This window comes from Neovison vison, chromosome 10 (genome assembly GCF_020171115.1).
Source record: "Neovison vison isolate M4711 chromosome 10, ASM_NN_V1, whole genome shotgun sequence".
Classification (NCBI taxonomy): domain Eukaryota; kingdom Metazoa; phylum Chordata; class Mammalia; order Carnivora; family Mustelidae; genus Neogale; species Neogale vison.
In genome coordinates, this window is record NC_058100.1 from 2,341,126 (window position 1) to 2,367,610 (window position 26,485).

A 26,485-nucleotide genomic window follows, 5' to 3' on the forward strand; every position below is an offset into this window, starting at 1 on the left:
GCAGTACGTGAGGAGGCCCCTTCCTTCAGTCCCGGAAACAGTGCCGGGGTCAGGTGGCTCCGTCTACCCGAAGGCAAGAGCCGCACGCCGGGGAGGGAGGACTCTTGGCTCTTTATTGGGGTCTGGAGAAGAGTGGCCCTGGCCTTCCTGGTGAAGACGAGGGGAGAGGCTGCTCTCCTGGGTTCAGTACCAGTAGACTTTCTTGTGTCTCCGCGGCTCCTGGATCCCCATGGCCTCCATCACCTCCTCCTCCAGGGTCTTTAAACGGGGCACGTAGGTTCTTTCTAGAGCATCTGCCACCGAGGTGTCTTTGGGACCATCTGTTGAGCCAGAGAAAGGAGCACAGGTGGGAGGGCTTCGTAACACCCCTCACTCCCCTCCCCCAGCCCCTGCCTCCTTCCTGCCCCTCAGCCCATGCCTCACCCGTCCACGTCTCAGGGACGATGCCGTCCGCCCTGGGAAAATCAGGTTTGGGGATAATTCTTCCTGATCTTGAGGAGACACGGACGCGCTCTCCCGCCTCAGTGAATCTCCATTCCACCTCGGTGGGTTTCCTAGGGGGTGGAAGAGAAACACCCGGGATGGGAACCAGCTCTTCCTGCCGCGTTCCGCCCAAAAAAGCCAGTGGCTGAAAACAGGTCACCATCTCGTCACTGTTCGTCTGTACTGGGGTGACCTAGGGGAGCTTATGTCCATCACACGGATAGCCCCTCTCAACTTCGGAGCCCACGACCCTCCGTTCCGTTGGTGTCCGTGTGGCCAACAGCTACGGAGACCCGCGGGGTGGGAAACCCTCTGACCAGGGCCGCGCGTGCTTGCCTGTCCACGGGGTCCACAAGCTTGACCTGGTTGTGCAGCAAGGGCGCTTCGCTGGGGATCATGGTTCCCCGGAAGTCTGCGGTCTTGCCAACGTAGCGGTAGTGCTGATGGAGGAAAGCCGTTGCTTCAGCCCCAGGGAACAGCGGAGCAGTCAGCTACGTCCCTGCCCTGCGGCTCATCTCCCCCGCCTGGGCTGCTCCCCACACAGTGACAGAGGGGACGGAGCAGCCCCGCCTTTCTCCGCTCACCGTGTTCAGTCCCTCCAGGACCACCCAGTTGCGCTGCCGGATGACCTGCACCACTTTGCCTTGCTTCCCAGCATCCTTGCCTTCCAGGACTTCCACCTGCGGGAAGACGTGCGGGTCAGGGAGGGGCGCTCGTCTGGGAGCCCCCGCCACTCCGCCCCATCCGAGGCTCTCACCGTGTCCCCACAGAACAGATGCCACTCTTCATCAGAGATGGGCTCCACAGCCACCCGGCGCCGCCGGGTCCCCGGAGGGTTCTTCCTCCTGTCTGCAAGAGAGCCCGGACGGCTCATCCCATAGCGGTAGTCACGGGGCAGAGTGACCTTGGATGCCAAGGCCAGCACGGCAGAGAGACGCATAGCTGGAGGCTGGGAGAAGTCCCCTGGCCAGGGAAGATCCAGAAGCCTTCTCAGTCAGCTCTGAAGTGGATGGGTGGAGGGGCGCCTGGCTGGCTCGGTCGGGAGAGCACGTGATGCTCAAGCTCAGGGTCCTGAGTTCAAGCCCCACATTGGGTGTGGAGCCTATGGAAAACAAACAAACAACTAACTAAAAGCCAAAAAAACCCCACAGAATAGACAGAAACAAGTGGGCAAAGAAGCGAGGGAAAGAGTTTTTTTTGCGCACAGTCCATTGTTAAATGAATCTCACTGAATCCCCACAAGATGTTCTCTTCACTTTACAGATGACGAAGGACTTACTGAGGTTCGGTGACTTGCCCGTGGTCTAAAGCTACTACATGAGAACTGACATTCACACCCACGTGTCTGACTTCCAAGTCCAAAAAGTTCCCCAAGGCCAGGGTCTGTGCCATCTGGGTCACCCCGGAGTCCGGCAGATCCAAGCAGGGCTCGGCATGTAGCGGACAGTCTGTGAACACTTCTCAGATACACTCACAGACAGCAAGATAGGAAACACACCGGAAAGGGGATCAAGTCAGGGTACATGGCCAAGGGGCTTGCAATTATAAGGTAAAACATAGAAAAAAAGGGGAGGGATTAAAATGTTGCTATACCACTTCCCATTCCTCAATTCATTCGGGAAACAAGCACTCCTCCTCCCTAAGACAGCTTCTTTTCTAAAGGAAAAGGCCCCAGGGCCAGACTCTAGGATGACGGAGTCCTGGATTTCCCAACTAAGTACTTACTGGGAGCCTCCCAGTTCTGGATGATGCTCTAAGTCAGAGTGCTGATGAGAGAACCGAGGCAGAAATACTAGGGTCTTCTACCTGCCCGGCGCCACGCGGCTTTCCTGCATCCCGCACTAGGGGAAGAGGATGGAGGGGGTGCCTGGGCGGCTCAGTTGGTTGGGCGGTTAAGCGTGGCACACTTGGGGCGCCTGGGTGGCTCACTGGGTTAGAGCCTCTGCCTTCGGCTCAGGTCATGATCCCAGGGTCCTGGGACTGAGCCCCACATCGGGCTCTCTGCTCGGCAGGGAGCCTGCTTCCCCCTCTCTCTGCCTGCTTCTCTGCCTACTTGTGATCTCTGTCTGTCAAATAAATAAATTTAAAAAAAAAAAAAAAAAGGTGTGGCACTCTTGATTTTGGCTCAGGTCACCATCACAGGACGTAAGACTCCTGCACTGGACTCCACACTCAGCGGGGAGAGATGCTCCCTCCCTCGGCACATGCTCTCACACGCTTCCAATAAATGCATAAATCCTTTTTAAAAAGGAGGAGAGGGAAAGAATGGAGCAGGGACTGTTAATCTTATTCTGTAGCTAAGAACGGAGTCTAACTTCAACGTATAAATAAAGTGTTTTGGGGCGCCTGGGGGGCTGAGTCGGTTGAGCATCATCTGCCTTCAGCTCAGGTCATGCTCCGGGGTCCTGGGATGCAGCCCTGCATGGGGCTCTCCGCTCAGCAGGGAGTCTGCGTTCCCCTCTTCCTCTGCCTGCCATTCCCCCTACTTGTGCGCTGTCGAAAAGGTAAAACTCTATTTTTAAAAATAAGATCTTTAGGGGCGCCTGGGTGGCTCAGTGGGTTAAGCCGCTGCCTTCGGCTCAGGTCATGATCTCAGGGTCCTGGGATCGAGTCCCGCATTGGGCTCTCTGCTCAGCAGGGAGCCTGCTTCCCTCTTTCTCTCTCTGCCTGCCTCTCTGTCTACTTGTGATTTCTCTCTGTCAAATAAATAAATAAAATCTTTTAAAAAAAAAATAAATAAATAAAATAAAAATAAGATCTTTAGGGGCGCCTGGGTGGCTCAGTGGGTTAAGCCTCTGCCTTCGGCTCGGGTCATGATCCCAGGGTCCTTGGATCGAGCCCTGCATCGGGCTCTCTGTTCAGCAGGGAACCTGCTTCCTCCTCTCTCTCTGCCTGTCTCTCTGCCTACTTGTGATCTCTCTGTCAAAGAAACAAATAAAAATCTTAAAAAAAAAAAATAAGATCTTTAAAAAATTAACAAAGTGAAGGGCATTTGTGCCAGGAGGCACAAAGCGCTGCTGGGGTCAGAGAGCTGCGGCCCCTCCGTGCTCACCGCCTTACTCTGCCGCAACCCAACGCCGGCACCTGTTTCCTCACCCCCGCCGCTCCGCAGGTTCCCCTCGGTCTTAACAGAGCGCAGCGCAGAGTCCCGTCAACCGTAGCGCGTCTGGAGGCAAACGAAACATGCACACATTCAGGCACAGACGTCACCATTTATGCGAAGGGAGGGGCGCCCGGGCGGCTCAGTGGGTTAAAGCCTCTGCCTTCGGCTCCGGTCATGATCTCGGGGTGCTGGGATCGAGCCCCGCGTCAGGCTCTCTGCTCAGCGGGGAGCCTGCTTCCCCCCCACCCCCTGCCTCTCTGCCTGCTTGGGATCTGTCAAATGACTAAATAAAAAAATCTTAAAATAAAAAAATTTCCGCGAAGGAAGGAGAGCCCCAGGGCTCGCTCGGGGCGAGGAAGCGGGCGCGGCTCGTTTCTTCTGCTCCGATACGCGCACTGCGCGGGGAGACAGAACCGAACCGGCTGGTCTCAGCGTCGGCCGTTCCCCCCATACTTCCCCGTGCGCGAACCACGACGCCCGGCGCTGTCCCCAGCGAACGTCGGGCCCACGGCTCCCCGCAGATCCAACCCGCGCGTCGGAGCGCAGCCCCGGGCCCGGCCGAGCGCGGGGAGCCGCCCCGCCGGGCTGGGAACGAAGCGGCAGGTGCACGGACCACAGGGTCGGTTCCGCAGACGAGGAAACCCCGGGGGCCACTTCAGCCGCCGGATCGGGGCGAGGGGCCCGGGTCTGCAGCTCCGAGAGGAGACCCCGGAAGTCGGCCCGCTGGACCCGCCCTCGTCTCCCGCACACCCCGGAGGGACGTCCTCGGGGGGCTCCGCGGCGTGCCCCGGCGCCGCGCCCGCCCCTACCCCGGCTCCAGCCGTCTTCGGCACCCCACCCGTTCCCGGCAGCCCACTGGGCACGGCCGGGGCAAACGAAGGCCCTTCCCGACCCCGGCTCCCGGGCGACCCTGGCGAGCTCACCACAAGACGTCTGGGTACCCGACGCTCACCTCGGCTTCCCACCGCGCCTCCCGCACACGCGCCCTGGGCCTCCCGCCCCCCCCCACGGCCCGGTCACTGGGCTTTCTGGGAAATGTAGTCCAAATGCGAGCGGACCCTGAGGCCAACCTCGCTGTGCAAGCTGGGAGTTGTAGTCCGCCGCCTGGATGCGAGCTGGAAACAGGATATTTGGTCGGGTAGGAAATAAGGAAACGTAAGCACCGAGAAGCACGTCGGAAGTTGAAGGCCGGGCGGGATAGGCCTCAGCGCCGGGCACGTTCCCTCACGCGCTCTTCGCGGGGGCCGTTGGGAATTGTAGTTTCCAGAGAGCAGGGCTCCATTTTCTAGGGGATTGTGGCTTCCTATTCGCAGCCGAGGGCCTCCCCTTCCAGGCTGGGCTGAAGCGCGTCCTCTCCCCGCGCGCCCCAGTCTGCAGCAGGGGGTCAGGGCAGATTAGGAAACTGCCCTAAGGCTTCTGCAGGAAGGGGTGCAACGTGGGCCCTTCGAAGGCTAGTCGATGGGCTTGTCACAAAATGTCAGCTCTGGGAGGGCGAGAGAGGACCTGCCCCGGCCGCTCCACGCGACTCGGGGTCGTGGGAGGACCCCGGTCGCAGCCCCCGGCCCTTCCCCACCGCTTGGGCTGGCGGGCACCCCCAGCTCGGACCCGACGCAGCAGCTCCCGCCCCGGGCCGGCGCCCACCACCCCGCTCCCGCCTGCCCCGCGCCGAGGCCTCCAGGGGCCCGTGGGGTGACGGGGCCCCCGGCGGCCGCAGGCGTGGAGCGAGGGGTGCGGCGCGCGGCCTTGCAGCACCCACCGCACCCGAGAAGGGGGTCTCCGCGACCGCGGTCCCTCCCGTGCCTCCCCGCCCAAGCAGCAGTCGGACCCGATCTAGTAATCAACGGGTTTTATTGTCCTAGAACTGAAATCGTCTACGTTCTCGGAGCTACACTCCCAAAGCTACAGTCAGCAAGTTTTCATCAGAGCCCGAGGGAGAGGGGCGAGGGGAGACAGGAGACCGGAGAGAGGCAGAGAGACCACGTGCGAGAGGCTGGGCGAGGGCACTTCTTTCCCTGTCCTCTCAGTGGGGTTCGGGTCTGGTGAGACACGGAGGAGACCGGGTTTGGGGCGGGAATGGGCCGTGACAAGAGAAGGAACACCAAAGCCCCAGCTACAGAAGAAAAGTCGTCAGACCCCAAACAGAAGGGGAGCCTCCCGGTGCACTTCGGGAGTGGGGGCAGCAGTGGGGGAGGAAGTGAGGAGGAGGGGGGCACACGAAGGGATGGGGTCTTTAAAATTTTTTTTTGTAATTTTCTTTTATTAAAAACATTTCCTAAAAAATGTGTCTTTTCCTTTATGTCTGGGTGACATATATGACTGTAGGCTGGCCTTGAGGACGTGGGGAGGGGACAGGGCTAGGGGTCTCCCCAGGGCAGAGATCAAGGTGGGGGACAGATACTCCTCAGCACTCCCCCCCCCCCACTGGGTGGGGCCCACCCTGCCAGACTCAGGAGGCCCCAATCTTTTGATGATCAGCTACAACTCCCAGAACTCCTGGGGTCACCAAAAGGAAGGGTGTTGTCAATCATCAAGGATTTATGGAAGGGAGCCCCTCCCCCACAAGCTGTCCCACTTTCCCTGAATCTAGGCAGCTGGGATAATAGGTATGGGAGAAAGGGACAGGAGTGCACCAAGTCGCCATCCTCCTGCCCACCCTCCTCCCCAGCTTGAAGACTGCCCTTCTCAGGCCCAGAAGCCGACCCTGCTGTCTCTTCTCCAGCCTTTCCACTCCTACCTCTGATCCCAGCTAACCCAGAGGTCCAGAATGCTGGGGAGGGGGGTGGGGAGGGTGTCAGGAGGTGGAAACAGCCAGTCCAGGCCCCACCGGATACCCTCAGAATCAGCTCCAGGCAGGCAGGGACACAATGGTCGCATCTCAGCCCATGAAGCAGAAGACAGGGCCCTGATTCAGATCAGATCACAGGGTGTTGGGGACATGGAGGTGAGGGCCAGGTGGCCTGCCCCATCAGGTCAGTCTCCAGAGGCTGGGCTTGGAGGGGGGGGGGGAGTAAGTGGAAGAGGAGAGCAGGGGGGTGGGGGGAGGGGTTCCCAGTTTGCAGGCCATGGCCAGTTTCCCCAGTAGCACCCAGACAGCAGCAGGAACGGGGCAGGGGCTCCTCTTGAAACATTGGTGGCTACAGGCTGCAGGGGAGGGTTGGAGGGGAGAAGGGTTATCGCGTGGCCTTCTGCCGGCCACACCCCAGCCAGGGCCAGTGTCCTGGGGGAGCCCACCCTGCCTCCACTGCAGGACCTCCTCCTCCTCCTCTCCACGGGTGGCCGGGCCCCCCCAGCCCAGCTGCCTCAGGGCAGGGGGCTCCCTCACCTCTCATGATCTCTGATGCCTGGGGCCTCAGCATCTTCCTTGGCAGCCTCCTCCTCCTCCTCCTCCTCCTCTTCCTCCTCCTCCTCTTGAGGAGGGCCCCGGCCAGAGCTGGGCTCCGAGGGGGTGCTGTTCTCCACCTCCACAGGGAGGGGCTTCTCACCCTCCAAGGGGGCTACTTCCTTCTCCTCCCCTTCAGGGTCTTCTGCCTCCTTGGGACGTTTAGGGGAGTCCTAGGGAGGATTGGCAGAGATGAGGCCCACTGAGGCCAGAGAGGGAGGACCCCAGCAACCTAGCAGAGCCCCCGCTTCCAGAGAGGCTCCTTCCTGGGCACACCCCCTGTCCGCTTCCCCAGCCCTCCGCCAGCTGAAAGGTCTAGGGACCCCAGACTAGGAGCTGGTCTCCCTCAGATCAGGATGTCCCTGAAGTACCCCTGCCCGCCCACCCCCTCCGCGCTCCAGGTGGTGTCCATCACCTCCAGCGTGTCCCCTGCTCTCCTCTTCAGCGCCCCCTTCTCATTCTTCTCCTTGGCCGGCTCGTCGATGACCAGCTTCCCCTCCTCATCACTGCTACCCTCGGCGCTCCCCTTCTTGTCGCCGTCCCCCTCTGCGGCTTCGGGCTCAGGCTCGGGCTCGTCCACAGAGCTCTTCTTCGGGGCGGACTGCGCGGAGACGGGAGGGGCTGAGTGGCACCAGCGGGGCCCATGGGGCCCCTCCCCGGACCCGCCCGCGGCCACTCACTCCTTCCTTCTCCCACCTCGCCCCCGCCCGCCCCCAGGTGCCCAGTCTCACGAGTGATTTGAGACCCACCTCTGTCGGATTAGCCCCGGGCTAAACCCACTGGCCGGGCAGGCAGGGCTCTGTGCAGGAGGGGGGAGGGCTGGAGCAGGAGGCAAAACCTCGGGTCAACTTCTCCCGAAGGGAGCTGGGACCCTTTCCCCGCCGACCCCCGCCCCCCACCCTCCCGCCTCATCCTGCCCGGCTCACGAGCACCTCCTCCTGGAAGCCTTTGCGGAAAGAGTTCAGGCCGAGTCCTACTCTCACACTAGGCCCCGTAGAGGGCTGTCCCCACTTACCGCCTGTCTTGTCCTTGCCCCCCATGCCACGCACCCCACCCCCTGCAACCCCAGCCCCTCCTGCAGGGCCTCCCCCACCCCCACCCCCACCCCCACCCCCACTCCTGCAGGCTAAGCATTTCCGGTCCTGTGGGCTCCGGAGCCAGTGGCCACTCCTGCTTCCCAGGGGGTCTCTGGGGTGGACAGCCGCTCACCTGGTAGCCGGAGGCCTTGACGGTGGGGTTGTTCTCAATCTCCCACAGCCCCTCGCTGAAGCCTTTCCTCTTGTTGGGCTTGCCGAACTTCTCCTTGGACTCCTCGTACGGGAAGAGGTCTTTGGGGCCCAGGAATGCCCTGGGGAGAGAGGGGAGACTGTGCTCTGGAGCCCTGGCTGGTGAGCTGCGCAGCCCCAGCGGGAGGGGCGCCAGATCAGCCTCTGACCACCCCACCTCCAGCCCCTCACTCACGTCTCATGGGTCCCGAAAAAAAAGACTTGGTACTTGTTGGCTGTGGATTTCACGGCGGCCTCCGGCATCTCGTCGATCTGGGAGCAAGATGAGGGAAGCCAGTGAGTGGAGTCCTGAGGTCGAGTCTGGGGCTGAGGCCGGCCTCCAAGACACATTTGCGTAAAATCAGACTGAGCCGGGCCCGGGAGATCCCCGAGGTGGTGTTTAAACCCTTTCAAGCAGCAGGACTTTGCTCAGAGTCAGACAAGAAGCCCCGTGGAAGCCTGGAGCCAGGACCTGCTCCGTGGGCTCGACAGCCCAGCCCAGTCAGGGCCACCTCTCCCCCCGAGCTCGCTGGGCTACTGCCCGCCTACAAGCCACTGTGCCCACTGTGCAGGTGCTGCCTTGAGCCCTGCGTGCCATCGGCTCACCGGAGGGCCCACCCAATCGCCTCCTCCCGGGCACCAAGGTCCGAATCCCCACGCTGCCACCAATATACTTGGAAGACCTGGGGCAACACAGTCAACATCCCCGACCTCAGTTACCTCATCTGTAAAATGGAGCGTGTCAAGGCACTTAAGCTGTCCGGTGGGTAAGGGTTAAATGGCCATGGCCTGGCCCGCAGTCCAGCCCTCAGGTGCGAGCCCTCCTCCCCGGATGGATGCTGGCCTCTGGTCTCCCACACTCACTCAGTCCTGCGGAGCCTTCCCCTCACAAAAGGCTCAAGCCCCTCTCCTTCAGAGCGCCAGGGTCACGGTCACTCGCAGGAGTATCTGAGCACGGCCCATGCGGACTCAGCCTTGCACCTGCCCGGAGACCTGAGAGCCGGTCTGTCTGTACCCCCTGCTAGGGGCCTAGCACAGGCTCAAAGATCTGCCGCAGGAAGCTGAGCAGCAGGTAAAGACAGCCAGTTCTGGTGGAGGGGGAGGGGCAAGGCCAAAGGCTGCCCACCTGACACCCCCACCCCAGACAACGCCACAGGCCTCTGGGGAGCACTCTGAAAGACTCCTGAGGTTAGTGAGACACTCGTTTTACAGAGGAGGCAACAGGCCCCCCAAAATGACAGGGGAAGTTAGTGAGGGTCTGGGTTGGTCTCCTGACTTGACCCCTGTCCCCAACATCCCGCGGGCACGAGGAGCACCGTGGTGGGGAAGGTGCAGAGGTCTGCGGTGGGGAAAATGGGCAGGCAGCGGCCCCACCAGCCTCCCCAGACCAGGCCCTGGAAGCCCAGGCCAAGCTGAGCTAGGGGCGGAGGGGCGGAGGGACTACAATTCCCAGCAACACTTGCAGGCGCCCCAGCAGCCTGGCTTCCCGCCGGACACAGGCCAGGTGGCCATGTTGACTGGGGCCCCAGGCACAGATAGGACCCAGACGGCCAGGCCAAGGCGGTGATTAACAGAGACTGGGACGCAGGGCCTGACCCGGGCCGCTGAGGAGGCTGGGGGTGCTGGAAACCAGCTGAGACACACCCAGGAGAGGGGGTGGGGCCCTGGGCCTGAATTGGGGGGCATCTTGCTCCAGGCATGGAGCCTTCAGGTCCCTGGGCACCTCCCCCCCCTGCCCTGTGGCCTCTGGGGACAGAGGTCCGGCTCCTCCCCTCAGGAAGGCCCAGCACCAACTGGGCCCTCCCCATGACCAAGAGCTTGGGGTGTGATAGCAGGGGGTGGAAAGGCACGCCGTGCCCCCCCCCAAACAGGATCCCCATCGCCATGACAACCCACCCCGCCCCCGGGGCCACTCAGCAACCAGGAATGTGACCACCCCTCCCCCCTAGGCCCTCTCTCCCGATTGGGGAGGAGGGGACACTAACACACCCCACCCCCGAGCCTGGAGTCTGGCACCGGGGTCCCGGGCTGCAGCCTGAAACCACAGCTAGGGGCTGGAGGGCCCCGGCCCTTCTCAGGAAGCCAGCCCGTGGGTTCCCGGCCGGGACACCTGGGTCTTGTGACCAGCCAGCTCCCCACCCCCTCTCAGAGGGAGGCAAGCAAAAAACAAAATGCGAGCCTCCAAGGCGGAGAGGTCCCCAGAGAAAGGCTCAGGACAATAGCAGGAACAAGGGACAGGGCTGGGGAGCCAAGGGTCTTGCTGGGAGCAGGGCAGGGCACCTTGCGCTCTGCATTCTTGGTGGTCACACCTGAGCAGGGGGGCCAGCCTGCCAGAGGGCCAAAATAAGAAACGGAGGCTCAGGAAAGGAGGGGCCAGAAGTTCTCCCAAGGAGCACGGCCAGGGCAGGGCTGTTCCCAGGCAAGGGCCATGGGAGGCCATGGGAGGCCACGGGCAGCGAAGTCAGAGGCAGCTCAGCGGTGGGACGGGGGACCCAGGAAGCCACCAGCTGCCCAGCCTCAGGGGCGGAGGAGAAACAAAAGAAAGGATGGGAGTTAAAAACAGAACGACTAGTCAGATACAGCTGCTCTGCTGACCCTCCACATAAAGGGTGGGTCTGGAAGACCCACAGCCAGCGGCCTGGGCAGGTGGGCACCTACCCCAACAGGGCCAAGCCGACCCCTGCCTCCTCTTGACTGGCAAGTTCCTGTGGGGGAGGTGCCAGGAGAGGGTGCTCCTTCCACTTAATGCAAGTCCCAGCCCCTAGCCCCCACGGGAAAAAGCCACAAAGAAAACGTCGTTTCTTGAGTTTTGAAGCAAAAGGCGGTTCTTCCTCCACATAGAGGACATGAGGTCTCAGGGGAGGCCTGTACCCCCAATACAGACATACGTCTCCCAGGCTTTAGATCCAGGCTGTGACTCAGAACAAGTGACTCAAGGCTAAGTGGGTCAGGGTGGGGCCAGAGGAGGGCTGGGGACCCCACCGCACCCCCCCACACACACACTGGCCAACAGGGGCTGGGGCTCCGAGGCTTCTCAGCCACACCTGGAATCCAGAAGGTCCATCCACTCCAGGCCCAGCCCTCGGCACTCGCTGCATCACACTGTGCAGAGCACATGACTCATGTCCTCCCAGAGCCCACGGCCACCCTGAGGTCTGACAAGGGAGCTGAAGCTCCCAGGTGCAGAAAGCACATGGAGGAAAGCAGCAGGGAAGGCTAAGCCCACACAGCCTGCCAGCCAGGGTTCTGACCACCACACCCAGGGCCAGATCCGACCTGACCCAGGAACCAGAAAATCTGGGGCAGGAGACAGTTGGGGCCGGGAAAGTGTGACAGAAAAGAGAAGGTAGGGCCTAGCCGTGGGGGAGGGGGCAGGGGGAGTGAGCTGGGTGAGGCCCTCTGGCTGCTCAGGTTTTCTGGGATTGTGAAACAGGAAGCAGAGAGGAGGAAGGAACCTGGGAGGAAAAAAATCCCTGAGTCTTGGAGGTTAATTGCTAAGTGCTTGGAGATCCCCCAAGAAGTCAAGCAGGAGGAAGAGGGAAAGGAGAAGGTTAAGATGGAGTCCTCCTCCACTCCAGGCAGGTCTTGCCGACCACGTGGCCCCTCTGGCCGGGCCTCTCCCCGCCTCATCCCCAGTCAGCCGTCCTCCCCAGAAGCAGGCCCTTCGCCACGGCTGAGGATTCAGTCTCTTAGGTTAGGTGGGGCTGTCCATGAGGGCCCCACACTCCTCCTCCCTCTTAGGAGGGGCCAGGCCCCTTCAGACTCTGTCCGTCGGGAGGCTAAGGCAGCACGATGAGGAGGCTCGGGCTGGTCTGTTGTCTCCACGTGCGAGGGGGATTCATCCGGGAGGTAAGAGCCTTGGGTGGACCATTCCCCTGATGTCACAGAAGCCGGAGCACAGGCTTAGGGTGGCACCTTCTTGCCATCCAGTCTGACCTGCCCTCCCCAAGCCAAACTCTATCTCCAAGGTCCAGGCCTCATCCTGTCCCCACCTTCTGTCCTGGAGGTCCAGAGTGAAGACAAGACAGAAGGGCATCCCCAACCTAGCCTCACTCTGAAGCTCTACCTCATGGGGCCCAATGTGGGCCCGTGTCCCCCTCCCTTTTTTCTCTTCCCTGATCCGGTTCCCCGCAACCAACATTCCAGCTGCACCCCTCCCTGGGGCCTGGGCCAGCCTCCAGACTTTGTCCCACCCCAGGAGGTAGGAGCAGTGAAGACCTGGGTTCAGTTCCTGCCGGGCCCAACAGGGCCTTGGCGTCCGGGCCAAGAAGCCGGACGGATCAAAGGTGCAGGGTAAAGTACACCACGGTCCACACGTCACACACACCATGGGCACACCAGGCTGGGTGGCTGCTTCCAGCACCCCCCAGGGCCCAGGCTCTTAGGAGGCCCTGAAAGCTGGGAGAGCCCCACTTCTCCCTGTACTTCCTTCCATTCACAGGCTGGACATCTAGAAGTTTCAAGGAACAAGGAGCTCAAGGGACACGAGATTACACACGCTGCTCAGAAGAGGGTACAGAGTGAGGAAGGGGCCTAAGTGGCCCCCAAAGTTGGCCTGGCCACCCGAACTAGGTCCAGCGGAGCCTGGGGCAACTTTCCCCAGCTCCAGCAGGGTCTGCAACCATAAGGGCACAGACTCACGTGGAGAGGAACCAGAAGCCTGGAGGCCATTCTGCTCTTGGCCCCCTGGCCTGGAAACTGCCCTCCACCCACTGCTCTCTGCCCTCCTATTCGGTTCTCCTGAGTCCTACCTCTAGGGGACAGTCACACCCCCTCCCAATTCCAAAGGCCTCTTCAGACCAACTTTGAAGTTGCCAGAGACAACTGCCCCCCCCACCCGTGACACCCCCGACCTCCTCCAGCAACTTCCCTCCCCCCCTCCCCTTATTTGAGCTGACCCAGTCCTTAGGGGAAACCTGATGCACACACCAGGTTGGGCTTTCGGGCCCCACCCTCCCACCTGGCCAGGTGCTGGGCGGGGGGGGGGCCGCGTACTGGCGGGCTGACTCAACCACATGGCAGACCCGGCCGCTGTGGCGGGAGGATCCTATCCGAGGGGGAGCAGCCGCTCGGGCCCCCCACCCCGCCTCCAGGAAGAGGCAGCCTGGACTGCACCCCCCGGCCTCCCAGGGCCCTGCCACTCCCAGCCCCCGCCTGAGTTGCCAGCATATGGAGGAACACTTTTGTGGGGCTGCGGAGCGAGGGGTCCTGGCGGAGAACTTCCGAGCCAGGCAGATCCCCTCTAACGCCGCCCCCAAACACTCCTCGACCCTCCCAACTTCAGACCTCTCTCGGCCGCCCCGAACCAAAGTTTTCCAGCAGCGAACTCCGCCTCCACTCAGCCCTCCCCGGCGGGGACCCTCCTGCTACCTTTCGGTGCGAGCGGGGTCCGACCGGGGCAGCGATTAGGGACGACACCGGGGGTCTCTAAGGGGGTCCCCGGGCGCCCGGGAGGGGTTCCCGACGGCCCCAGCCCAGGCCGCGCGCCCCACGCCGCCAGCCTCGGGGGGCCCCCCGCCCCCACCATTATGTAACCGGCGGGGGGGGGCGCGGACACGCTCGCAGCGAGCCGGCGACTCGGCCGCCCCCCGCCCGCGCCCCTCCGCGCGGGGCGCCCGCGTCCTCCCGGGTGTTACGCAACCCAGCCCGGGGCCGGGGCGGCGGGCCGCGCTGCTCACCCGGGCCGGCCAGTGCGGGTAGCCCTTCATCTTGGCGAACACCAGGTCCCCGCACTTGTACTCCTTCTGCCGGTTGGAGCGCGACATGGCGGGGCTCCGGGCGCCCCGGGCTCCGCGCCGCGCCGGCGAGCGTGAGCCCAAGTTTGCGCGCGCGGCGGTGGCGGCGCCGCTGCGCTCCGGCCCTCGCGCGGCCCCCGCCTCGATGGCGGCCCCCGGCCCCAGCTCCGGCGCGGCCACGGCTGTGCGCCCGCGCCGCTCGGACGGGGCGGGCGCGGATGCGGCGACGCGGTGCTGCGCGCTCGTGCGGTTGTTTGTGTTTGAAATTCAATTGCTCCCTCCTCGGCGCGAGGCCTCTTCCTCCTCCCCCGCCGGCCCCCTCCCCCTCCTCCCCCGCTCCCCTCCCCCTCCCGCGCCGGTTCGATGCGCGCGGCGCTCGACGCCCCGGGCCTGCCGCGGCCCGACGCCCAACCCGGGGCCGCCCGGCGGCGCGCGGCAGCACAGGCGTGAGGAGTCGAGCGCCGAGCTGGCCGAGCGGGCTTTGTGTGCGGCTGTCGGGGGGCGCCCGCCCGCACGCCCGCCGGGAGGAGCTGGCGCCCGGCTGGACGGAGCGGCCTGGCGCCCCTCCCCTGGCCCGGGGGGCGCTCGCACGCGGGGCCCGACGCGGCCGCGGGAGTCCGTGTGCGCGCGGGCTCTCCCTGCCCTCCGCCCCCTCCGTGTCCCCCAGTGCTTGCGGGGCACCGACGTGCAGACGCCCGGGGGTGCGAGCGGCCTCAGCGGAGGGGAGAGGCTCGACTTTGGGAGTCGGGAGGTGTCCGAGGGCTCGTGGCACACGGCGGTCACGTTCTGGGCGCTACTTCCTGGCAAAGGCGGTCTGCGCCCCGCCACCGCTGAGCCTGCAAAGACCGTCCCTGTTCTCGGGGTGGGGGTGGGGGGGGACACCGCACAAGGCCAGTAAACCCCAGACCTCCAGTAAACCACACTGTGAAGGCCGGGGAGCCGGACACTGCCTCTCTGGGGAGGGAGAGGGAGAATGGGGCAGAATCTGGGAAGGCTTCACAGAGGTGGTGACTTGGAGCTGGCGTCGGAGGATGAGGGATTCTGCTGGATTCCGTATTCCGTTAAAGTCCGACTCTAGGATGACAAGGGGTGCAGCCAAAACTTGAACTCAGGTCTTTTCCCATTAAGCCAAACAGAACTGTAGTAATTACTTCTGGGATTTGCTGAAATTCAGGCACCTGTGGTCTCTTAGAAATAAGATATTTGGGGCTCCTGCGTGGCTCAGTGGGTTAAGCCTGTGCCTTCGGCTCAGGTCATGATCTCAAGGTCCTGGGATCGAGCCCCACATCCGGGTCCGTGCTCAACCGGGAGCTTCCTTGCCCCCCTCTCTCTGCCTGCCTCTCCACCTACTTATGATCTCTGTCAAATAAATAAATAAAATCTTTTTTTTAATTAAAAAAAAAAAAGACATTTGGATCTCTTACGGCGCTTCTGAGATCCATAAAATTTTTGCAACTGCATGTTCTGGATTTGAATAGGTAAAAAAGGCATGCATGCTTTTCTAACCGATGCACTTCAAAGCATATGCAAAGTCTTCCTGCAAGGAAGCCCAGGATGTAGCCAAAAGGCCCAGGTCCACACCCAGGTCCACACCCCGCTTCTGAGAACAGGGACCCCTTGAAATTCCCTGAGCCCCCTTCCTGACCCAGACTTGGGAAGCATGGGATGGCTGCTCCGTGTTAACTGACCCTGCTCCGCACGGTCGTACCAGCCCGCTGCTGGTATGCGTTCCGTCCTTACGGCAATGCATTTCACGGGTTTTGCTTTCATAACAGTGTGGCCTCTCGGCATAGTTCCCCCTTGTAATAGGAGTCCCTCTGGCCCTGTCCACAGGCACTCCTGTCGCAAAGGGACACTCCCGGTGCAATGAAAGAGCCAGGCACGGCCTCAGCCGCAGACTTGCCGAGGTGTTTCGGAGCTGGTTGCGACACAGCTCCGGGTTTCAGTTGTTGTGCGGCAGGGCGTGCCGGCATGAACTGTTGTCAGTGTGGCGCTTCGGATCCTGCCCTTTTCTCTGTTCTTGTTGTTAGCAGAGTCTTGTCACAGGTTCCTAAGGCTGTCTCAGTAAATCCCGTCCCCCAATATATTTCGTTTAAGTGTCCAGGCCGGTGTTAGAGATAGGCGACATTCAGCGCAACAAACGTGTTCTAAACTGTTCTCCAATCTAGTGCAGCCCCCAAGAGCCCCATCTCTCCACACCGCTGCGTCCCAACAGGTAGCTGCAAGGCCTCCGAACCCTTCCGCAAGTCTCTCGGGCCGCCATCCAGTCCACCCACCAGCAGATGCTGGCTGCGGAGAAACTATCAGGATTCCCTTTGTTGCAGTAATCCACCACCACCCCCCACCCGCCCTTGCTTGCAATTTAATATCCAAGTTTTCCCTACAATAACATCCTCAACCACCTCACAGCTGGCCCTAACAGCACCGCCAAGCTCAATTACAGGGGGGGGGCGGGGAGGGGGCTGAGCCGACCTCCCCTGGGAGTCCCGTGGAACTTAGTGCCCTGCACCTGAGTCATCGGGGAATCCTCCTGAAAAGCAGAATCTAGCTCAGTATGGTTGGGGGTGGCTGCCGTTCCAACAAGCCCCAAGGTGGGGCTTCTGCTTTGGACCCCCATTTGAGCAGTGGGATGGAAAACGCACAGGTCACAGGCCCCCAGATTCCCAGCCCAGCTTGGAACCAATTCACAGATGTGTCCGTGAAATCATTCTGTGGATGCTGGTGTTTGGTTCAACTTGTGTGTGGGAGGGGGATCAGGACAAAAGTCAGTGGACTCGGGGCCCTGCCGCAGAGGACACTGTGAGGGCAGACCCCACACTAGGGTTCTGAAGCCTCTCTCTGGAGGGCCAAGGTCAGGGGCATGGTGGGGTCCTTAGTGTCCCTGTGGGGAAGGAGGAGTAACAATGCAGCCGGAGTGCTGGGGCTCAGGGTGGGGGGGAAGGGGCGGTGTGGCCTGGTGGAAACCACCGGGGTCAGCATGTCAAGGAAACTGGTTTGAATCTTGCTTTTGGCAAACGACTTGGATAGAATTTCTAAACCAAATTCTCTTCCACTATAAAACCGTGATACAGATTATTACCTTGTGGGGTGTCGTGAAGGGCAGAGGAGCCCGGGCCTCTGAAAACCTCAGATGCTCTGTAGGTTCAAGAGAAAATTCAGTTGCCTTCACCTAGGCTCCCAAGTTAGGGGCTCAGCTCCCGTGCTTGGCTCTGTGTGAAGCCCCCCCACACCCTGTTAGCCTCTGGAACAGGGTGGGTAGAGTGGATTGTTCAGACCAGTGGTTTGCAAAATGGGTCTGCATTGACCCCTCCCCTCGGATGTAAAAGAGGGGATATGTGTATTTATGCATTTTACTAGGGCATCCAAGCGGTCCAGTGGCCTCGTCCAAGCCCCTCCCGGCCATGGGATCCTAGCGGAGCTACCTAAACCCCCAAATCTCAGTCTACATGTCTGTAAAGAGGGCTTGTGAAGGGACAGGCATGTATCTGGGGGCTCCTGGGCGGCTCAGTTGGTTGGGTATCTGGCTTCCACGGGGGTGGGTGGGGGGAGTGATCCCAGAGTCCTGGGGTTGGGCTCCCTGCTCTGCGGGGGTCTGCTTCTCCTTCTGCCTCTTCCTCTGCCCTGCTCCTGTGCTCTATCTCTCTCTCAAATACATAAATAAAATTGTTAAATAAATGAATACATGTATCTAGAGTGTTCCGAGCAGAGCCTGGAGCATAGGCAGTCCCTGCTGGGTTTGCAGCCGCCGTGTTTACGCTCCTTCTACACTTTCCGTGTCGTGTACTTTGAGAAAGTGGGCTCCTCTGCACCCAGCTGCGCGGGCACTGGCCTTGGGCCCGTTCCGGCGGGCGTTGGGGGAGGTGGCTGGCTCAGCTCATGTTTGACTCCCAGCCCCACCACTGACCGACCATGACCCACCTCAAGTTAGCAACCCCCCTGTGGGGAGGGACGTCCAAGAATCCGTGCATGTGTGTGCTCCATGGGAGCCCTTAGAACGTGGGGGTCAGCGGGTCGGTGGCTGCGGGGCAGTAGCTGTTTGCTGCTGGTGTAATAGTAGCTGTTTTTCTGGAAAACGTCCGTGTGTTACAACTCTTCCATACATCTAATAGCCTTCGTAATAAAGAAATATGTTTTTAAGGACTTTATTTATTTGATAGATGGAGCCAGAGAGTGTGGTAGGGGGGACAGCAGAGGGAGGGGGGAAGCAGGCTCCCCGTTGAACCAGTGCCCTGACTCAGGACTCAGTCCCTGGGATCCTGATCTGACCTGAAGGCAGACGCTTAACCGACTGAGCCACCCGGGCGCCCCTAAAGAAATATTTTTTTAAAAAGAGGGCTCTGTTTTACAAAACGTGACAATCATTGGATTCACGTTCTAAGACTGTGCTTAATGTTAACTTAAATGGGTTAACATGAAGTGTAATTCCATGTTCAGTTCCTCAGTCGCTCAGGCCACACTTAGGTGCTCGGGGGGACCTCGCGTGGCTGGAGGCCGGTGTGCCAGGCGCCAGACACAGAACGTGTCTGTTCTCGCAGAAGGTTTCTCGGACAGCACAGCTCCAAGGCAATGGCTTTCCCCTTGAGGTCTACATTAGAGTCAGTTGAGGAATTGAAATATTACGAATGGGGGCGGCACCTGGTTGGCCCAATGGGTAGAGCTTGTAACTCTGGATCGTAAGGTAGAGAGTTCAAGCCCCGGGTTGGGTGTGGCACTTACTTAAAAACAAAACCAAACCTAATCCGTGGGCCCGAGTGCCCAGAATTTATATTTAATTAGTTGACAGTGGGAGCCATTAAAGGGTTGGGACAGGAGAGAAACGTGAACTTCTGGAAGCTTCACCAGGCAATGGCATGGAAGCGGAGGGGGCCTGGGATCAGCAGGTCAGGGGAGAGCACACAGTCCGGCCCCTGCTGCTGGTGTGTTTCTTGTAGGGCGGCCGCCGAGGCCCTGGGGTGCTCTGCTCTCCCCAAGGGTGGCGGTGGTGACAGCCCCGTAGCTCTCAGGGGAGAGACCGTGCACCTTCCAGAGCGAGAAGGGGCCGAGCACCTCGAGATCCCCAGGAGGCCTGCATCGCCGTTTTAAAAACTCAGCTTAATTTCCTTGGTAAGTTATTAGTTCGGGGCATATGATACAAGATTTCAGGGATAAAGAAGGTGATTTTGAGAAAAGCGGTCTCCGTGGCACCTGTCTCTCCTAGCTGCCCCACTTTTCTTCTTAGAGACCAAAGATAGGACCAACCTTTACGCATCTTCCAGTCGTATCCTCTCTATACGACTTTCAAGCAAACGCAGAGCTATTTGGGGCCCAGAAATCACAGCCTCCCCGGTGTGGGGCCCTGCACTTTCTCTTGCTGCCTGCGTGTAGCTCGGGGCCCCCTGGGCTTCGCCAGGAGGCTCTGTCGCGTGCCCACCTGCTGCTGGGCTGCAGGTTCCTCAACCAGCCCCTGCCCTTGGGCTTTTAGGTGTCCTCTCTCTCCGTAACCCCTGCTGTAGCGCACACGAGTGCCCACATTTCAACTCATTCTGCAGGAAGGGTCTCTCCCCATTTTTCTCTTCAATTTGCAGAATGAAAGAGGTACAAGGCCCGTCACGGCCACGGTCTTTGCTGGAGCTCGCTGACCGGTAGTGCAGGCAGTGACCTGGCTGCTTACAGACAGGGGTGCCCAGGGTCAGACGTGAAACCCTCCACTCTGTACAGCCACGAACCGCAGGTCTGTCTGCTTTCTCCTGAGTCCCTGGGGCTTAAAGGAAGGAGGTCTGGGGCCAGGGTCAGGGTGACAGAATCATTGGAGCTGTAATCCTGTGTGGGCAGACTCCCTTCTCACTGACACCAGGAACAGAAGCCTGGGGAGGAGGACAAGAGCCCGGCTGGCGAGGGGCGAGGAGGAGTCACGGTCACTTCCCGGCCTGATGAGGTTGAACCCTGCGGGGTTCACTCCCTGTTCTTCCCTCCGGAGAGAGACGGCACCCTTCCAAGCATGGAGGCAGGACTGGCCCTACGGTAGTGTGGCTGATGGTGGCCTCTGTGGGGACAGAAGGCAGTGAGGTGCTGCAAAGCCATTCCCGCCACCACATAGTTGGGGGCTTGGGGCTTCATTCATTCGCCTACTGACTCATTCCTTCGCCCTCACACATCTCCTCGGACGTTGTTAGGTGCCGGGTGAGTCTGCTCGAGGGGAATGGGGTAGGTCTGGAGACAACACGACAGGGGGCTGTGCATAACTTGGGCTCTAGCCTTGGGTCGCTGTCGCACCCCGGCCCTGCCCTGACTTCATGTTCCAGTTTGGAAGCTTCTAGTGTTCTCGCTCCAAATTCACCTTCCCTCCTTTAGTTTTTGGTACGTCGATTTGTTTTTTCAAAATATTCATGCAAACCCACCAACCCAATAATGTCAAGCCTATCCATACAAACAACACGTAAAATAAGTAAAGGACCAGCGACCCAGTTGAAAGCCAGGCAAATACAGGGTCAAGACTTTCACATAGGAGAAAAGAAATATATATAATGCCCATACACATGAGAAGATGGTCTCATTAGCGATTCACAAAACTCTAATCAAAACCACGCTAGGGGACCACATGTGCTTGTCCCACAGGCAAAAATTCACAAGCCCGACAGCAACACCAGCGCTGGGAGGTTGGGGTCACTTCTGTGTCGCTCTGGAAATCCGTTGGCAGCAAGTTGTAAGGTCTGACTTTCCCATATTCTGTGACCCATTATTTCCACTCCCAAGTGGGCACACAAGAGAAGCCATTGTGTGTGTGTGTGCTCGGGGACAGAGAGAAAGGACATCACAGCCTCGTTGCTAGCCACAAAACCGAGGAGCGGTTCAAACCCTCGTCAGCAGGGGAAAGGATAGATAAACTGTATATTCACGGGAAGGAATTTCAAAACAGAAAAAATAACGGGCAATGCTCGACGTGGATACCCCTGAGGGGTTTATGAGTGAGAAAGGAGTCATTACAGCTTGACACCCTTTTGCTAAACTTAGAAACAGCTGCGAATGACCAGTATGTTTTCAGGAGCACATATGGATGTGGAAAAAATGTATAGACACAGGAAAGTTTTCAGGACAGTGGACACTAGTGTTGGGGGAAGTGGGGAGCGTGACGGGGACGGGGAGCCCGGGATAGCACGGGTCAGCGGGAACGGTTGCTTGGTGGGTATGTGCTGGCTGATTACATACGTACATATTTTTCTTTCTTTTTTTTTTTTTTAAATTTTGTACTCTATTGTATTTATTTATTTGACAGAGAGAGACAGCGAGAGAGGGAACACAAGCAGGGGGAGTGGGAGAGGGAGAAGCAGGCTTCCTGCTGAGCAGGGAGCCCAACGCGGGGCTCGATCCCAGGACCCTGGGAACATGACCTGAGCCAAAGGCAGACACTTAACAACTGAGCCACCCAGGTGACCCCACATTTTTCAATGGATAAATCGAAGAGGGGCCCGTGTGGACCAACAATCAAAGGACATAAAGAGCCAACCAGGGGTTACGGTCACTCCACTTCCGTGCACAGTTTTGTCCCTGAAGTCGAGTCCCGGATGCACAGGGTTCAGAGAAACAGGGTTCTCGAAGTTTTCATCCAAAACAGTGGTCCCAGCACCCACTTTTCTCTATTCCCTCTCCAGAGACAGCAACATTCAACACGCAAAGTACTTTAACTAATTTTTGGTGATTTAATTCCATATTTCTAAGCAACATGCTGTTACGGCTGCATCTTGATTTCTCCAGTTGTGGCATTATCCATTGACAGAACCTTCTGGAATACGTTTCGCTCTTCCCTTCGTCCATCTCGGCTGCACGGACTCGTCCTGTCCCCCAAATTTCCATCATCCCGGTAGAGTCACAGGATAACTTCTGTTGTCTTCACAGTCAGTGTTCACGTATCGCCGACATCTGAGCTGTGACTATGTCTTCTTTTATGCTTAACACTCTGTTTTCCCTAAGTTGTTAACTATTTTTGTTTTTGTTTGTTTGTTTTTCTAGGTTCTCATTCATCAAATCAGCCACAAATCTACTATTTCCATCTCTTCTCAAAATATTTGGATGCCTCCGATACACCATCAATTTGAAATTCTTGCTGACATGACTCCTATAGCCTTCCGACCGGAACCAGACTGCTGGCCGTGGGGAGGAGGGGGACACCAGCCACACCCCCCCCACCTCCCTCCCCTGCTCCCTGGGCCCCGCCCCCTCTGTGTGGCATGGTTAGTGTTTTAAATTCTAGGTGTTTCTCTTTCATGATTTACTATGCCCCCCCAACCCAGGTTTTTTTTTTTTTTTTTAAGGATTTTATTTATTTATTTGACAGAGAGAGAGATCACAAGTAGGCAGAGAGTCAGGCAGAGAGAGGGAGAGGAGGAAGCAGGCTCCCCGCTGAGCAGAGAGCCCGATGCGGGACTCGATCCCAGGACCCTGGGATCATGACCTGAGCCGAAGGCAGTGGCTTAACCCACTGAGCCACCCAGGCGCCCCCAACCCAGGTTTTTGATCAAATAGCTTCCTGAGAAAAGGTGCTCACAACGGAGATTGTTCGAGACCCCCCATGCGTGAAAATGTCTTCATTCTCCCCCGCCCCTTGACTGATGGTCCGGCTGTCGCATTCCAGGCTGGAAGGGTTGTTCCTGCACAGTCTTGAAGGTCTGGCTCCCGCCGTTGGCTTCCAGGGTGTCTTGTTAGGAAGTCTGCAGGCGTTCTTTCCGGACCCGGTCGTGTCTTGGCTTCAGAAGAACGTAGGATCTTCTTTTGGTCTCCAGTGTTCTGAAATTTCGGGACGGTGCCGGTCAGTTTCTATCCATTATGTGGAGCGGCTGGTAGATCTTTCACTCTGAAAACTCCTGTCCTTCAGGTCTGGGGAAGTTTTCTGTAAACACGTGGCTGGTTCAGTGGGTGGAGCATGTGACTCCAGATCTCAGGGTTGTGAGTTCAAGTCCCCGTGAGGCATAAAGGTTACCTAAAAAGAAAATTCCTTTTTATTAGTTCCTCCCGTCTGTGTTTTCTCGCTTTCCTTTCTGTTCTCTGTTTCTGGAACTCGTATTACGCAGATGTTGGACTTTCTGGGATGTTCTCTGGTTTTCCTGTGTCATCCAATGCTCCTAGTGAGAACTTTATTTATGCTTTTACATTTTTATGTCTCAGGAGCTCTATTATATTTTCTGCATGTTACCTTTTTTAGAGTACCTTTCTGCATGTTACCTTTCCTTCGGAGAGAATCTGAAGCAGACTCCACACCCAGTGTAGAGCCCGACGCAGGGCTCCATCTCACCCCCCTGAGGTCATGACCTGAGCCAAAATCACGAGTCAGATGCTTAATGAACTGAGCCACCCAGGAGCTCCCGCATGTTCCTTTTTATGGTATTTTGTTTTGTTTCACGGATCCAGTATTTGCTCTTGTTTCTCTGGGAAAATGATTGATAGGATTTTTAAAGTTTTCTTCTCCCTGCACTTTCTCTATTTCCGGTTGTTGGCTCTGTCTCCGTCCCTCCTGTTGGGGACTTTCCTCAGCACGTAATCCTTGGTGCTGCTCCTGTTTAAGAGTGAGGGACCAAAAGGCCATCTTCTCCCTGTGGGCAAGAACTTGCAGCTTAACTTGGAGCCGCACAGGTGGGCTTGTGTGGCTGGAGAGCTGGTGGGGGGGGATCCCTGAAGCCACACTCCCTCCATGATCTCTGCTCTCGGGCTGAATAGATTTTCCCCGTGTCTAGCCTGGAGGACCAAGCCCTGGTGGCCAGTCTTCTGGAAGAAATAGGGCACGGTCTTCATATTCTGTGCATACTGCTCTAATTCTCCTCTTTTCTAAGCAGTGCCTCTGTCCCTGTGCCTGGTTTCCCCCCAACCGAAACCCTCTGTTTCAGTCCCTGAAGGAAAGGGAAAGGGGAAAAAAAACTTTTTTTTTTTTGGCAGGTTCGGGAGAGGCAATCTCCCACCAGCATGGAGTGGGGGAGGGGATATAGGGAGCTGTTTCTTTTTTCTAAGATTTTATCGTACGGGAGCTCTGCACTGGGTACGGGACTCAAACTCAACCCCCAGATCCAGAGTCCCACACCCCACAGACGGAGCAGCCGGGCACCCCAGGTCTGTTTCTTTTTTCTTTCTCTCTCTTTTTTTTTTTTGAAAGATTTTATTTACTTACATGACAGGGAGAGACACAGCGAGAGAGGGAACACCAGCTGGGGGAGTAGGAGAGGGAGAAGCAGGCCTCCCCCGGGGCAGGGAGTCCGATGTGGGGATCGATCCCAGGACTCTGGGATCACGACCGGAGTCGAAGGCAGACGCCTAAGGACTGAGAAACCCAGGTGCCCCTGGATCTGTTTCTTCTTTTTAACCAGTCTTCGCTTTTGTTCCCTTCCCTTCTTCACTTCCAGAGGTCCTTGCTGCAGCACTCCTCAGCCTCTGGAGGCTTCCACAGCAGATCAGACGGATTCTCACCACTCCCCAGGGCTGGCGTGGCTCTCAGCTCCCCAGGGCACGCCCCACCAGCCACCGGCTTCCCCCTGCCCAAGTCTGGCCGCGGGGGTCCAGTGACCCCCTCTCCCATCTTTGGGGGCTAAAATCTTTTCAGAATGATCTTTACTCCCTTGTCCATAAACGGGCCTTTATTGACGGTTTAGCGGGATTTCAGGAGGGAACCAAATTAACTGTCTGTTCAATTCACTGTGACTGAAGACTTTATTGCTGTAATCACTACTTCAGGATACGTCATAGAGGGACAGGCTACACATTTCCGAAGGTATAAAAAGACCCCGTGAGAAATAAATCTCCTTCCCATCTCTGCTATGAAGTTTTATTATCAATTTGTTGCACGAAAACAACTTCCGGGGGCAGGTATATACGTAATAAGGCGAATCATTAGGAGGGCTCAGTGAGAGGCCTCAGCTCAGACAGGGTGCGGCGCTTCTCTTCTCTGCGGGGCAGCAAGACATACGGACAAGAGCGACCGTCATCTTCCTGTTTTTTAGGTTCTAAACCATTTCACTGTGGGTGGACATCATGTGTGTCTTACAGAAGTAAGACAGGACCCCTTAATACTCTAGCCATTTTTTCAAAGAAGAAACTTGAGATTCAGAGGTGTGACTGCCCAAAGTCACCGGAAAGCAGGCTCGGGAACTTAGATTTGAAGAGCAGGTATTGGAAGTCGGCATTGTGCGAAGCATGGCAGCTGCGAGGGAGGACCGGGAGGTCCTCGGTGCGCCTGTGAGCACGTTCTTAAAAATCCAGCCTCGGGGCTCCTCCGCACACCTGCTGAATAGGGAGGGATCTCTTAGGCTGGAATTCAGAAATCTGCATTTTTAAGAGGCTTTCCCAGGATCTTAGGCACAGTAAAGTTTAAGAACTGGTAGGCAGGAAAACTGCTTCCTGCATCCAGAGCTGGGAGCAGACAGCCGTGGGGAGGCTTCCTGGAGGAGGTGGCATCCGAGGTTGGGTATGCAGGCAGAGTGAGGTTTTAGACACATGGACAGGGTCTGATGGAAAATTCGTGGTCCCCCTTGGTTGCTGCCATCGTCGCGGTCCCCCGGCAGAAGCCCTTCCATCTTCCTCTTTGGCCTCCTCCCCAAACCTCGACGGTCTTCAGGGGCCGAGCTCCGGGGCCTCTGCTCTGGGGGAGCCAGGGGGTGGCGCGCACCGAGGCGGGTCAGCCTGTGAAGGGCTCGCACAGAGCTGGCGACAGAGGGCATGCAGTCACCGGGGGCAGCCGGGAAGGGGCGCAGAGACTAAGAAGGGGAACAAAGCCGCAGGCGCACAGGTACGCGAGGGCGGGCGCCTCCACGAGCCGCGACGGGATGGACGCGAAGGTCGCACGACCACAAACAACAGGCCACCGGCGGATCAGCGGGACGCAGAGGGCGCGCCCCGGGGTCGGGAGGGAGGCCCGCGGGGACGGGCTCAGGGACGCTCCGGACCGGCCCCAAGCGCGCGGCAGAAGGAACGGAGCTCAAGCACCGGCTCTGCTCTCCGGGTCGGGCCCGACTTCCTTCCCCCCGGCCGCTGCAGAGGGGCCCGGCGCCAGCTGAAGAGGCGGGTGTCCTCCTGGATGTGCGCCTTGGCCAGGGCGAGGGAGTCACCCCGACTCTGGGGTCCCCTTGTCCAGCCCGCAGACGTGCATCCTTAGGTGTGAAGTCTCGATTCTCTCTCACTCATCCCCCACTCTCGTACTCGTTTGTCGGGCCGGCTCTTTCTGGGGTGTTTTGTTCCAACTCCCGGTTTCAGGAGACTCGGGGCTGCATCTGTTGGTTCACAGATCGCTTCCCCTTTAAGCGGTTGTCCCCGTCCGCCACTGTCGCAGACTCCCTCTCCTTCCCGACAGCGCTTGCAGTTTCTACGAGCACTACAACTCCCATCAACCTTAGCGCCCAAGAGTCTACCCTAGGGAACTTCAAGTACCGAAGTGCTCTCCTACCCATCTCCGCGACTACCGCGGTGACCGATGGGGCTTGTAGTTCCCTCGGGATGGCCCAGAGAAACTACTCATCCCAGGAGTCCTCGCGTCAGAGGCGGGTTTCCCTCCTGGCTCTCTGCGCGA

At 58.9% G+C, this 26,485-nt stretch overlaps 3 protein-coding genes across 8 annotated transcripts; 1 reads left to right on the plus strand and 2 right to left on the minus strand.

The window, feature by feature from the left end:
• Window positions 1–92: 92 nt before the first annotated feature.
• Window positions 93–4,556, minus strand: MRPL24 (mitochondrial ribosomal protein L24). Of its 3 annotated transcripts, none has more exons than XM_044266605.1 (7): window positions 4,510–4,556; window positions 3,536–3,649; window positions 1,241–1,585; window positions 1,068–1,163; window positions 820–923; window positions 424–554; window positions 93–320 (listed from the first exon to the last, which is right to left on the minus strand). In XM_044266605.1, the coding sequence occupies exons 3-7, from the start codon at window positions 1,421–1,423 to the stop codon at window positions 184–186; spliced, it is 651 nt and encodes a 216-aa protein (XP_044122540.1). In that variant the 5' UTR covers window positions 1,424–1,585; window positions 3,536–3,649; window positions 4,510–4,556; the 3' UTR covers window positions 93–183. The 3 variants fall into 3 exon arrangements, with proteins under 3 accessions (XP_044122540.1, XP_044122542.1, XP_044122541.1); XM_044266607.1 differs by lacking the exon at window positions 4,510–4,556 and adding an exon at window positions 4,425–4,505; XM_044266606.1 differs by lacking the exon at window positions 4,510–4,556 and adding an exon at window positions 4,396–4,482.
• An 861-nt stretch (window positions 4,557–5,417) lies between these two features.
• HDGF (heparin binding growth factor) lies at window positions 5,418–14,182 on the minus strand. 2 transcript variants are annotated; one of them, XM_044266608.1, is made up of 6 exons: window positions 13,909–14,182; window positions 8,427–8,503; window positions 8,175–8,313; window positions 7,381–7,566; window positions 6,909–7,138; window positions 5,418–6,727 (listed from the first exon to the last, which is right to left on the minus strand). In XM_044266608.1, exons 1-6 carry the CDS (start codon window positions 13,993–13,995, stop codon window positions 6,721–6,723), a joined length of 726 nt encoding a protein of 241 aa, XP_044122543.1. In that variant the 5' UTR covers window positions 13,996–14,182; the 3' UTR covers window positions 5,418–6,720. The 2 variants fall into 2 exon arrangements, with proteins under 2 accessions (XP_044122543.1, XP_044122544.1); XM_044266609.1 differs by lacking the exon at window positions 13,909–14,182 and adding an exon at window positions 13,601–13,663.
• LOC122918312 lies at window positions 11,729–24,724 on the plus strand. 3 transcript variants are annotated; one of them, XM_044266610.1, is made up of 5 exons: window positions 11,729–12,079; window positions 21,952–22,172; window positions 22,574–22,747; window positions 23,941–24,039; window positions 24,330–24,724. In XM_044266610.1, the coding sequence occupies exons 1-5, from the start codon at window positions 12,023–12,025 to the stop codon at window positions 24,487–24,489; spliced, it is 711 nt and encodes a 236-aa protein (XP_044122545.1). In that variant the 5' UTR covers window positions 11,729–12,022; the 3' UTR covers window positions 24,490–24,724. The 3 variants fall into 3 exon arrangements, 2 of the variants coding, with proteins under 2 accessions (XP_044122545.1, XP_044122546.1); XM_044266611.1 differs by lacking the exon at window positions 23,941–24,039; XR_006386584.1 differs by lacking the exons at window positions 22,574–22,747; window positions 23,941–24,039.
• The last annotated feature ends 1,761 nt before the right edge of the window (window positions 24,725–26,485 follow it).